At 36.5% G+C, this 12,736-nt stretch overlaps 2 protein-coding genes across 6 annotated transcripts in view; one reads left to right on the forward strand and one right to left on the reverse strand.

Moving 5' to 3' along the window:
* LOC101158144 (rho GTPase-activating protein 44) overlaps positions 1-2,886 on the forward strand; it is a 71,456-nt gene extending 68,570 nt beyond the window's left edge. For 3 of the 4 annotated variants that reach the window (XM_004080658.4, XM_011488409.2, XM_011488410.2), the window contains one exon: positions 1,953-2,886. In XM_004080658.4, the coding sequence (XP_004080706.1) occupies positions 1,953-2,110 (158 nt within the window). In that variant the 3' untranslated portion in view covers positions 2,111-2,886. The remainder of the gene's footprint in view (positions 1-1,952) is intronic. The other variant, XM_023949199.1, reaches the window with a different exon arrangement.
* Positions 2,887-7,454: 4,568 nt separating this feature from the next.
* On the reverse strand, positions 7,455-12,200 carry tex47 (testis expressed 47). 2 transcript variants are annotated; one of them, XM_004080659.4, is made up of 9 exons: positions 11,870-12,096; positions 11,302-11,374; positions 11,042-11,145; positions 10,874-10,938; positions 10,426-10,501; positions 10,155-10,289; positions 9,477-9,624; positions 9,332-9,391; positions 7,455-8,477 (listed from the first exon to the last, which is right to left on the reverse strand). In XM_004080659.4, the coding sequence occupies exons 1-8, from the start codon at positions 11,972-11,974 to the stop codon at positions 9,354-9,356; spliced, it is 744 nt and encodes a 247-aa protein (XP_004080707.1). In that variant the 5' UTR covers positions 11,975-12,096; the 3' UTR covers positions 7,455-8,477; positions 9,332-9,353. The 2 variants fall into 2 exon arrangements, with proteins under 2 accessions (XP_004080707.1, XP_020567611.1); XM_020711952.2 differs by lacking the exon at positions 11,302-11,374 and having other exon boundaries at positions 11,042-11,119; positions 11,870-12,200.
* Positions 12,201-12,736: the final 536 nt, after the last annotated feature.

Below are 12,736 nucleotides of genomic sequence, written 5' to 3' on the forward strand. Positions count from 1 at the left end.
GGCCCAGCTTCTTTCCAAATGCATGGTTGCTGAGACTGCATGGCTTAAATTGGCATGGCTCCCCAGAATGAATACACCGGGGGCAAACGCCAAAGACCTTTGTCCCCCCCCCAACAAGTCTTGTTAATTCGTTCATGTTCAGCTGCCCCCCTCCCCAGCATTCACATCAAAAATTCCCATCAAGCTTCACTTTACCAACCCACCTGTGCTCCAACATCCCTCACTGAATGCTCTTTGAGTTTGTGCACGGTTTCCATCACTCATTACACTGTGGCGTCTCTATTTTTCCTTAAAGACACACACAAAAAAAACCTATGGATGTGGTTCAATCTGTGGTTCAAATGTTTATCCACTTAAAAAAACTTGTGGTTTTTAGCTGTTTTTTGCTTAATTGATACATTTTTGGGGATGCATGAGACATATCCATTTATAGATGAATAAGAACAACTAAAATCTACAACTCACTGCATCCAGATGAGTTTGACAGTGAAGTGGATCCCCAAAGAAACGAAAAAACCTATTTGCAAAAGGGGGTATTTGGCATAATGTGAGCAATAAAAATGGGCTCCCTGTCTTTCACCTCTCCTCATAGCAGCTGATTTGACAGGGTCGAGTAAGTTCTCAACTCCACTGAAACCTTTTATTCTAGAAAATGTGACTTATTATGTCTTCTCTTGATGATGCATTCCCGCCCACTTTGGTTTATGTCTGCTTCATTTGAGCAGGAAGGTCTTTTAAATGCTGGTCCAAACAAAAAAAATCATATGAAATAAAAAAAGGTGTTTAAGGGGTAAAGCTAAAATAAGAAAGCAGACATTGAGTAGTGAGGAGTTGCGCGCATTACTAGATACTTACACACAAACACTATCATCTAGTGGAATTTTTGTTCTCCTTGCATTTGTTTTACTTTCTGGTGAGTTCTCATTTTGTGTCATATTGACCCAAACAACCACTGTAGCTGTGCGAATGTCTCATTGGTTTGGTTCACCCTCAAAACGAAAGTATCTAAACAAAATAAAGCTGCTGTTCAAGTGAGAAGTGCGTGTTCTGTGTGTGCAGCCTGTCTGTTAGAAATTGGGAAATTAGACAATCAGAATGCAGTTTGTGTGGACATCATATGGGCGTCCTACGGCACTTACATGCCCCTATCACCTGCACACCCCATGCATGCAGCATTTGCGTGGAGTCAGTAAGGAGCCAGTGCGCACCTTACTGATGTTAAAGTGTGGCGTTAGGGCACCGTATGAATGCATGGCCCATATGAGATAAGTCAGTGTAACTTACATTTTGCTTATAAATACTTCATGATACATTTAACCTGCATACAACAAGGGCAATGTTCCACTACCATTGGAACCTACCACTGCACAAGCCTCAATGGAACTCCAAGACACATTTGCGCTCTTCTTAAGATGTAGACCCTCCTCTCTACCTCCCTCTACCGTCCCGGAAAACCCTCAGCACCCATACAGCCCAACCCTAATACGGGTGCATGTGACTAAGGCATAAACTGGCATGTATGCCATTTACAACTATGATGGAAAAAAGGAGTTAAATCTAAACAGACTGGCAAGAGTTGGGTTTGGAGTTGCAGTTTACGTCCAGTTGCTGAGGGGACGGGGAGTGTGGGAGTGAGGGTGGACTGTGGCCAGAGGGGCGGTGGGGAGGGGATGGACTGGGAGACTAAAAAAGCTTCATTAAAAGTTTGCTTGTGATAAAGAACACCATTAAATGCTGAACATCTATAAACCAGAGTTGCTGATTAATTCTCAGTATTGTAAAATTCTTTGTGCATCGTGCATCCTCCCATGCTGTTCTTTTAATCCATGTTTCAGTCATGATATGAACTTTTGATGCCCCTCATAGTGTGTGTGTGACATCATCAAGCATCAGTAAGGACTGTTATTTCCTTTTGTGTTTGCTTCCTCTCATGTTTCTTTCTCCTCTGCCAGACACATTCTGCAACTTGGACATTCCCGTCATCGACATGGAACTGGAAAGTATTCTAGACTTGGCCCACATCTCCCCCTTCAGGAACTTGGTGACGCTACTTGAGTCGACTAACAGCAGAGCAGACTCTGAGGAGGAATCAGAGAGCACAGTGCTTTGACGCCGCAGAGTTCCTGCTCTCCAGATGAAACACTGAACGAGTGCTGCACAAGCTCCCTCATCCGTTTTCTCCTCTCCAGCTGGATCTCTCTAGGTCACAAAAGGTCACTGGACCCCCATCACACATCATTTGCTCTCGATCCAGCTGGCTGATGTGAAAACAAGCACTTTCAATGTGTTTGTTTTTTGTGTACATCAACAGAGTAATATTCATTTTTCAGTTTTATCTAAATGTTTTGCCTTAGTCGATTCTGTTGCAATATTGCCTTTCAACGTTACAGTCGAGACTGAAACCAGGCTGCTGGAAGGAGAGATGTTTGCTGCTTCTGCGTCACATGAATGATCTTTATACAATAGGACCTTACTGTACATCTGTCACCCCCCATCCCCAGACTCCCTCCGTCATTCTTCAGGGGGGGCATGTTCAAATACTTGGCACTGGCCTGTGGTGACCCCACAATTCTTTCCCAGCTGGGAGTTCACTGTGAGTGTGTCTCAGGAAGTCATGTGTGTGTGTTTTGTGAGAGTGTTGGGCCTAAACTGGTGTTGTTTTTGTGTTAAATGATATTGCATTGTTGGGGTCAGGGGTGACAAGCAGGCATGATTTTGTATGAAAAGTTTTAGGAGAATCACAACAAGGTAAAAAGTTCAAACACAAATTTCTCCACACCTGCATTCAGTCTGGAAGTTGTATTGTTTGTTCTGGACATTTATCAAGAGGATATAATATAAGCATAAATATACTTCAACAATAAATAATATTTTTATTTATAAAAACAGACTATTTCCTCTAGAGCTGATGCTATTGTGGACGTATAAATGTATGAGTATTTCAGTTTGCGATGAATTTAGAGAAGAGATCAGGAAAACCTTTCTGATCACTCATTGATGCTTGAGGGCAAAATTGTTGGCACCTGATGAAAGTAATCCAAGATATGATTACTGAAAAACTTAAAACTGAGCAAAGTAATTATCCTAAAAGTGAACCTGTCTTCAAGTAATTTTTTTTACTGAATCGTTTAAGAACAAACTAAGGACCATGCCTGTGATTTCATGTTTTATTGGACAATTTTTTTGAGGCAATCGCTGCAATCACACAAATTCTCAATTTCCCAATGAGACGTCTGCACCTGTGAGCAGATGCTTTGGCCCACCCTTCATGAGCAAACTGTTGTTTTAGGTTGGAAAGGTACCATTTCTAGGATTTGAAGTTTTTTCTCCTTTATCACAGATGGTTCAGTTTTTTTCCAGTTTCTGTACAAAGAAAATTCTCCCAGGAATTTTGTGGCTTATCAGACTGCATTTTGGCAGATTCCAGTTTGATTTTGATTCAGCTGTATTGTCCTCCTTGATTGTCCAAAACAGAGACAGACAATATTATCGGACACGGATGAACCTTAACATTGAAGTTCCCATTTTTATTTTTGGGTTTTTTTCTGGTTACCATTCATGACTCTCTTCAGTCTATCATCAGCTTCCTCTTCTTCCAGATTTATGGAGTTTGTCTGCAGACCTTAAAGTCCCACTCCAATCATGTTTGTATCTATTGTAAAAGGGTTCCCAGTTGTTTCGAATTATGATCATGCTGTCTTCAGCCTAAATTGAAAAAAAAAATTAGTTTTCTAGTACATAGTTTCTGCAGAACAGCAGTTGTCCTTAAAAAAAAAAGTCTCTATGTCGCCCGACCCCCATTTCCCATCATTCATCTGTTTACACCTCCCCCTACAGTTGACATCTGATCACACCACCACCTACCTAACATTACCGGTGCAACAACAATGGTGAGCAATATTGAAAGTATCCAGCCGTACAGTTTTGATCCAGATTCAGACGAGGAAAACAAAGACATGCATGGATCTAGTCATCCACTGCATCAGAATGGAGCAGAGAGAGCTTGTTGCCATCACTGCTACAGGCTTTTTCAAATGGTATTTTTTGTTTACTCCTGATTCACAACAATTTGAATAGACAAAGACTCAAAAATAAAATTTAAGTTCAATTTTCTGTATGTCCTTCATCCTGAGAAAAATGCCACAGGAACATGTTAAAAGCACTAAAAATCGATTTTCAGGTCATCTGTGCAGCTGAAATCATATTAACATCAAACTGACGGAAACATTGTCTTATTTCATAATCTTAACCACTTTTAATTATTTTCTTCTAAATTTCTAGAGAAAACGTCTTTCTGTGCTCCATGTTCAGGGTGGTGCATGTCACCAAACAGCCCAGAGATTATTGGCATCCTTTTGAAGGAAAGGACTGACAGATTTACGGTTTAAAGACATCTGTGATGCTGATCAAAGGACTTACCGGTAGTTTAGCTTAACAAATTCTTGTGATCAAAATTTGTTCAATATTTTCTTGGTTCTCATTGTTTTTGTGAATTCCAATAGCTTGTTTTTAAAGGATTCTGGTGAACAATTTAAACAAAATGTCTGATTGCTGTTATTTGATTTCTGGTAATTTTTTATATATTGTAATCTTTGTTAAGTTTCAATAGGTTCTCTTTTACTAACAGAGAGGAACCAACTGTTTTGTTGTGGTTGCAAGTAATCATTACAGTACTACAATATTTATTTGTCCAGATGGAAACTTGAGATTGTAGCAAGAAAGAGTATTTTGATGCCAGGAGTCCAAACCCAAACAGATTTATGCTGAAGGTTAAATGCTGACTGGCAGATTTGCAGCAGAAGTTGTGACAGTAGCCATTATTCAATGGCAGAATATACAACTGCCAACTGAATTCATGTGTTTATTTAGTGCAGCGCTGCACTGAATGTTGTCAAACATCCTTAATAAAAAAAAACACACTATCCTTGAAAAGAGTGAATATCCTTGGATGTGTGGAGAGTGCTGGATTTACTTCTTTATTTTCAGAAATAGGCACTTTTTCTGACATTTCCAACCATTGCAGGTTGCAGGAAACAGAGGATGCTGATATTTTTTGTCTTTATTAGTGCTTTAGAGGCAGGGTGCAAAGATACGTGTTCATGTGTTTATTTTGATGAGAGTATTTATACGTATATATATATATTTCGGAGTACTTTTTACTCACTTTGCCGGAGTGTTGTTTGTGGATTTAAAAGACGTCATGGGACCAGAAGTTTTCAGCTGCTGTTCTGAAACCTTTTCAGGAAAAGCAGTTTGAAAGAAAGCTTGAGAATCAGGAGTAATAAGGTTTGAGACAGCAGCAGTTAATTTGCCTTGCAGGGGGTTTCGTCGTGACTTATCCCGATTCGCAGGACCTTTTTTTTGTCCTTAAAAAAACATACACTACATGGCCTCATAGTCACTGTGCTGCTCTCTAATGTGATATTTCTCAACGGGACCTTTGTAAATACGCCTCTGTACATATGTGTTCTGTACATACTGACTACGAAAAGATTCCAGTGTGTTTATAGATAAATACTTTAATGAGAACTACATGATGACAAACAATAAGATACACTGTTCATATAGTGTTGCTGTTTGTAGCACAATGTCACAATCCCACAAAACATCAGATGAACTTCATACTGTAGATGAAATGAAAACAGCTTTTGTTTCTTACCTCTAAAACCTCTTTAATCCTGACTTCAGCTTTACAGTTACCGAAAAGAACATTTTTTGTTCTACAGATGCTTGTGGCTAATAGTCACTGCAGAAACCATCAACATGTGTAGCGTACAAGATGATTGTGTTTCATTTTATACCTGTCCTCCATCTTTGATACTTCTGAATATGAGGATGTGTGTTGCTGAAAACTGTTTTCTGTTTAGGTTTTGTCGCAAACAAACCCAGAGGGGTTAAAAGTTAAAAAGACGCCACTAACGCCGCTGCATCCCTGTTTTTACAGTTAGCCTGGCTTTACTCTGTCTGGGTTGTGTCACCAATCAGCTCTTGTGTTTTAAGGGATCTGCTGTTCGCCATCTCTTAGGTTTGATTTCTGGGCACAAGAGCAGTTAACCGAAAGTGGGTTAGCATCTTCCTTGCAGCATCAAAGTTTAGACAGCATCTTCCAAACAATAAAACCTGTTATGCCTTTACTTTGACAGCTCCATATAAGTGGAAAACTTCTGTTTTTATGTCATAACTATCAAAATTATGTCAACCATCAAAGAAAAACTCTTGGCTTCTGCATTTTTTTTTAACCTGAGGCATCTCTGTTTCAAAATAGGGTTCAGGTACCAAAAGCAGCCGTGGCACAACAAGTCTGCAGCATAGCCACCTTCAGTTGGTGTGAAGCTGGCCTCAGGCAGCATCAACACTTGTGATTCCTCGCATCTAGTTCAAACAAAAGGCAGGTGCTACAAAAGGAGACTCTTAAAACATTTCTTTATAAGCAAAAAGACTCGAAACGGAAAAACGTTTGTAGGATCAGTTATAAAGGGATGAATCAGCTGCAGACGATGTTTTTCTTTAACACTGTGATAAATGCACATCGCAAGGATTATGGCTTTTTTAAGTTCAAATAGTCAATTCTCTTTTTTAAATCACATAATTGCAGAGTTTTAAATGTCTTTGTGTAAAGAATCAGTCATATTAGCTTATTCTTTAATAACGCAGCATTAATTTTTATGCTAATGTAACAACAACAAAAAAAATCCTAAGTCCAAAACAGATTTTTTTTAAATTCATGTTCCGGACGGTCTCTGTTGAAGTGATTTTCCTCTTCTTTGTCTGGACATCTGTGTTAAAATGTGTTGGTCTTTGTTTAGTACTGAAAGGTTTTCGATCCCTGCTTGTTCGTAAAATTGATTCTTAAATACCAAAAGCGGTTTTGCCTACTGCAGCTTTTGTTCTTGGAGCACTGAAACCCAAATGTCGACCCAAACAGGTGGGATGCACTGACCATGTTTATCTGCTGACTTCAGATGGAGGCAGCTTGTTTCTGTAGTACCAGTAGTTATAAAAATCTTCAAGTTAGAATTATTATCACTTTTGGGGGGTATTCTGTGAAACTCAGCTGCATGCATTTGATCCATGGCTATGTAATATGTTGTATTTTAGCTCCTGTCAAATTGTGCTTGTATTTCATTTTTGCAAGATGTGGAGACCAAATTTAGATGGAAAAGCTGCCCTTCATCATTTTCAGTAAAAATCTTCCTCCGTCTGCGGCAGACTGGCGACCTGTCCAGGGTGCCCACTGCCTTCGCCCACAAGTTGCCGGGATAGACCCCGGCAGCCCTGTGACCCCGAAAGGGAATAAACGGAAGAAGATGAGTGAATGAATCTTCATCCGTTTGTTAGAATCTTTTCATAATTTTCTCTTTGTTTTTACAACTCATGAGCAGACATAGATTTTTTTGGGGTATTTTTTTAACGTTTCTCCAAAAAACAAAAACGACATCGCACTTGAAGTTGAGATTTTAAAAAAAATGACTTCAAACTATTGTGTAAAATCAACACAGCCAATAAAAAAAGAGAAAAACAGAAACACAATTTTTTTGTTTTTTTATTTTTACGGTTTATATTGTGCTGTGGTGCATGCAGCCATAACCTCTCTTGTTATTAAATGTGGCAACTTCCAAGTAGCTGGGCCAAGAATAAAAGGGAAAAGAAGACATGGGATAAATTAACTTTTTCAGATTTTGGAATTCTTTGTGTCAAACTGTTAAAAATGCTGTGGACTCTTCAAAGTTTGGAGAAAAGAAGAAATGCCTTTACTTGGACATGTTGTATCTCACTCACCAAGTGTAAAATAAAAGAAAATACAACAATCCTCATGTAAAATGTTGAAAATATTAAACATTTTTAAATTATTTGGACATGTGTTGCTTGTTTGTCATTTTAACCTCATGCCTGAAAAATGAACTGTCATGGTTTTGCTTGCATCCAAATTTGTTAGGTGAGATATTTTTTTATCTGACTGCATGAATGCTTTAGTGCGCCTTGACAGCAGGATGATGAGGCCTCCTGCTTTACTAAATCTTCTTAATGCATTGAGAACCGTTTAAAAAGAATGTTTAGTATCACATTTAAGCAGAAATCAATGTTTAAACCAATCAAATTTACATTTTAAAATTCTTACTTAAATTTAAGCAGGTTCTGTGAAAAAGGGAAATAATTTCCAGACTTCTGAGAATTTATCAAAAACTGTAGTGGTTGCAGACAGAGGAGCTCCATCACTGAGCAGAAAGACAAACATTTATTATACTGAACAAACAGTTTAATTTGTGAAATTCCTAAAAACAAAATAGATTAATTAGTAATTAGAAAAAAACAATGAAGGCAAGAAAGAAATACTATGTTTTAGAAGTTTTAGGACTTGGTGAAGTCTCAATTGACGATTTGTTTAGGTGGCATCAGGTCACAAACAGCCTTTGGTTGAAACCTCAAAAGCCAGGTAGTGGTGCTAAAAGCTTTCAGCTCTAGATCAGTTCTGTATCCTGTAAAGAAAAAAAAATCATTAGGGGGAAACAAAACAAAAATTTCCCCTGAATCACAATACGGTAATTGAATTTGTTTTAATTTGTCTACATTTGAAAATGTTTTCTGAACCAGAAGTGGATCTTTAATAAAATCATATACTTTAAAGAAATTAAAAGAAGACGGCAACAAAGGAAATTATATAGCATATATGTATTGTTTTATTTAAAAAAATCAAATATGATATTTTAATGACAGAAATGGATACATGGAAGCTATATTTCAACAAAACATTTTGTGAATGTAATGTTTGCTTCTTTTACTGTTTAAAGTGTGCACACAAAACTTTGTATTAATCTTTTTAAAGCTAAAACCAGTTTCAAATGTGGGTTCCTTTTTTTTATTTTTTCCCTGTAGCTAACACTGCTTTTGAGACAGAGTATTAAAGCCTTTTTACAAAAAGATATTTTCATTAATTACTACTTTAAGTCGTAACTGTAAAATTACAGGAATAAAGTCGTATTAGAATTTATAACTTTTTTCACTTAAATTTGTGTGTTTTAATCTTTAAATGCATTACTTTAAGTGTCGTAATTTAAAGACACAAATTGACAAGAAAAAAAAGACATACATTTATGGAAAAATAGATGTAAATGTACAAGTTTTTTCTGTTGATGACATTAAATCACGTAATTTTTCTTTCTTTCTTTTTGTGTTTTTCTTCTGAGACAGATGACTTAAGGATTTTTTTTTTAGTCACTGTTCAGGGCTTCAGTTTTAGGGTGATCAATAAAATCTATTCAAAATAAGAGGTGCGGATATTATTGCCTTAAAAAAAATGTCTGTCTGTGTGCAAGGAAAGATAAAATCTTACCTTCATATTTTTGTCCAGAATGTCAGATGGTAAAAAGAAAAGATCCTGACATCGTTTCTCCTGTCAAAAGAGTTAAATGATGTTGAAAGAAAAGAAAGTTTGCATCCTCCATTTCACTTAAGGAGTCAGAGTTGAGAGTTCTTACCAAACTCAATACTGATGTTTAGAGGAGAGTTGTACATAAGTAGGTAGCTCCCAGGATCAAGGAGTTCTTCTCGCCCCATAAGTTTCTCCAGAACTTGCTGAGAAACAATCAGCTGTGGGTTCTTGTCGATCACAGACCCAGGAAGAACCTGTTCAAAAGGAAAATATATCCTAAAAACTCACTCTTTTCCTATCTTAATTAAAAAAAAAACTTTAATCATTCATTTTAAATAGAAAATAAATATAAGATAAACATGTAAAGAAAGTAAAAAAAAGTCAAGTAAAACAAAACTGGGGTGGGATTATATATTAATTTACCTCCTCCCACTTCCTTTCAAGCAATCAATTTAACTCCTTTTGAGAACCTTACTATTTAATAGTCTCAGGTGTCATATTCAGTTTGCATAAAGATCTAATATGTCTATTTATGAATAATAGTAGCAACTGAATTATAAACAAGTGTATGTGGATGTATGTACAGTATTTGAATTTTCCAATTAGTCACAACTGATTATTCTAAGTTTGAGAAATTTGTGTATGAAATTTTCTGTTGTTCAGCTCAGTTTAGTTGTATGTTTATTTCTATTGTTTGAAATAAGAAATCCCCAAATCGAAATAATGTTACACGTATTTAAAAATGAGTAAAACTAAATGAAATGTTGGAGAAATGGTTATGAACCTTCTTCTGTAATTCCAGTTGTGCATGCAGCTTCTGCAGAGTTGATAAGACATCACAAACCAGGATCTCTGTTGGCTTATCACAATGAAGCTTTTCCTGCGCAGCATCCCCTGCAGCCTGGCTCACTTTCAGCACCTGTTACAGTCAGAGCATTCAACAGATGACAATTCATCAGGAGTACACAGACAAGATACAGGCACTGACAGAATTTAAAACTTCCGAACCCAATCTGTTCAAGTTTGTCCCACTTCAAAGTCCAACATAAACTTACCTTGTAGCTCCACTGCTGGAAAAGTCTGCTTTGAAGTTTCTGTGTCACAAAGACAATCTTGGCTTCCAGCAAGGCACTAAAAATAGATGTGTGTGTTATTACAGCAACAGATTCATAACAAATATTGACCTGCCTTTGGGCATCAAAAAAGGTCAGTTCGCAGAGGCTATACATCCACAAAAATGTGGATGGTCCCGTTATCTTTATCTTCCAAAATCAAAGTGAACATTTTTTGCACCAGATCTGGCTGTCAAATTTGCTGTCAAAGTGTCAAATTTGTCAGATACCCAGAATCTCTAAAAAAAAAAAAAAAAAAAAAAAAAAAAGAAGCTACACGGCATTAGCAGAGAGGTAAAAAAAAAAAAAAATAAAAAAAAACAGAAAAAGACTCAAAATTCATAAGAAGTCGTTATTATAATAGTGTATTGTTTTTGAAAAACGAGATTACCCTTCTGGCTGTTGTTGCTCCACTTTGAGGTCTTTCAAAATAGATATCAGAATATCATTAGGTGCCTGAAAACAAACAAACAAAAAAACAGCCTTGATATGTAAAAATTCTAAAACTGCAAACTTTAAAGTTGTGTTTTTGTAAATCTGTATTATAAACAACACTTACTTCAATGATATGAAGCAGGTAGAATGGATAAATCAATAAAATGCCGGTTATGTGATCCCATTTATGCTGCTTGCTTAACTGAAAAATTATGTTTTCATAATGAGCTGAGTGGTAAAAGAAGAGCATAATGGATTAACATGATGCAAATACAATGTTACTCAAGATTCTAAATTAAACATTCGAAATAATTTGTTAATGAATCCACAATAAATCTGAATTCAGTGTTAAAGGTTTTAACTTCAAATTAGATGCTGGCGAACCTCCCAGATCCTTTTTTTCATCCAGATCTTGTTTAATTCGTGCAACCACTATGAGCTGTTTTAGCACGATCTTCTGTGGAAACAATCAAAAAAATATCTTAGCAATGTCTTGGCAAATTGCTAGCAGGTAGACAATAAAAGCCTGGATTTCAGGCTTAAACTACTCAGCATCATTGTTCCTATTTTAACCTCCAAAAATCCCAGCTCACAATAGACCTCATGATGAGAGAAAATGACAGAAAAACATTTCTAAATTTAGCAGAGGTTCTAATTTTAGAAATAAAAGCTTTTGAGTTATTTGCATTCAAGTTTAAGGGGGAAAAGACTAAGCAATATTTATTATTATTATTATTATTAGGGCAGGGCTGTAAAGTATGTGTGCTATTAAAAAAATACGATTGTTTCCAGTGTTCATTTTCTCTTTTTTTTAAGTGATTGGTTGGCATAGAATGGCTTGCCCCGTCATTTAAAGGGTTAAAATACAGTTTTGCAGAGTTTCTCTCATTTACTAAAGCTACTTCTTTAAGGAAGTACAAATAGCTTCATGGCTTCATTCTCCAGCACAAACCTCTCTGAGTTGTCCCGAGACCACGTCAAGCATGGTGAAGCTGTCTTCTTCCTCCTCTTCTAAGTAATTGTTGAAGGAAGTGTTGACTTTTTGAGAAGCAGCCATGTTTGAAACCACGAGATTTGGACTGCGTTGTGTTTCTCTGTCCGTTACCACGGCAACGCGCTTCGTCAACACGTGACCGCACAATATTGGCTGCCTGCGTTCACGTCTTTAGATTGGTGATAAATAAATTATCTGTATTTTGACCAATAGAAGGTGAAAAAAGAGTTTCCAAACTAAGTCCTGCTTTTTAGTGAGATGTTTGTTTAAAAAAATAAAAATCGCGTGTTTTAAGCTGGTTCCTTTTTCCCCCAGCTAATTTTGTTCAAATTTTGACTGGTTAAAAGGATTAAATATTTGTGTTTTCTATTGATTTAAAGAAACTTTTGTCACATCACCAAAACACGTTTCACGGTAGCCTACTACATTATAGATAATAATAAAATTATTTCAGTTTGTTCTTCTTTTCTTACAATTTACCTCTGCTTTTAACTTTTCGGTCTCTGTGTGCATACTCGATTCAGAATCAAATGACTGTGTCAAAATAAAAGTTAGCTTTCATAAATATGTCTGGAAAAACAACTACAAATAGTCTTGTAAAAAAGGTTTCTGTACATGAATATGTGGGTGCGTGATTCGTGAAGTGTTTTGGGTCCATGCAAGTGCTTTGGAAGTGCAACCTAATTAGGATTTTAAAAACGTGTACTTTACTCAAGTGAATTAATGTTTTTTCTGAAATCTTGCTTATAAATTTTGTTTTTATACTTTTGACTAGATAAATCCCCCCATTAATTTTTTAATAGTAGAGTTCATATTTCTGAATAG

The sequence above is a fragment of the Oryzias latipes genome, chromosome 19, assembly GCF_002234675.1.
Source record: "Oryzias latipes chromosome 19, ASM223467v1".
NCBI classification, from domain to species: Eukaryota; Metazoa; Chordata; class Actinopteri; order Beloniformes; family Adrianichthyidae; genus Oryzias; species Oryzias latipes.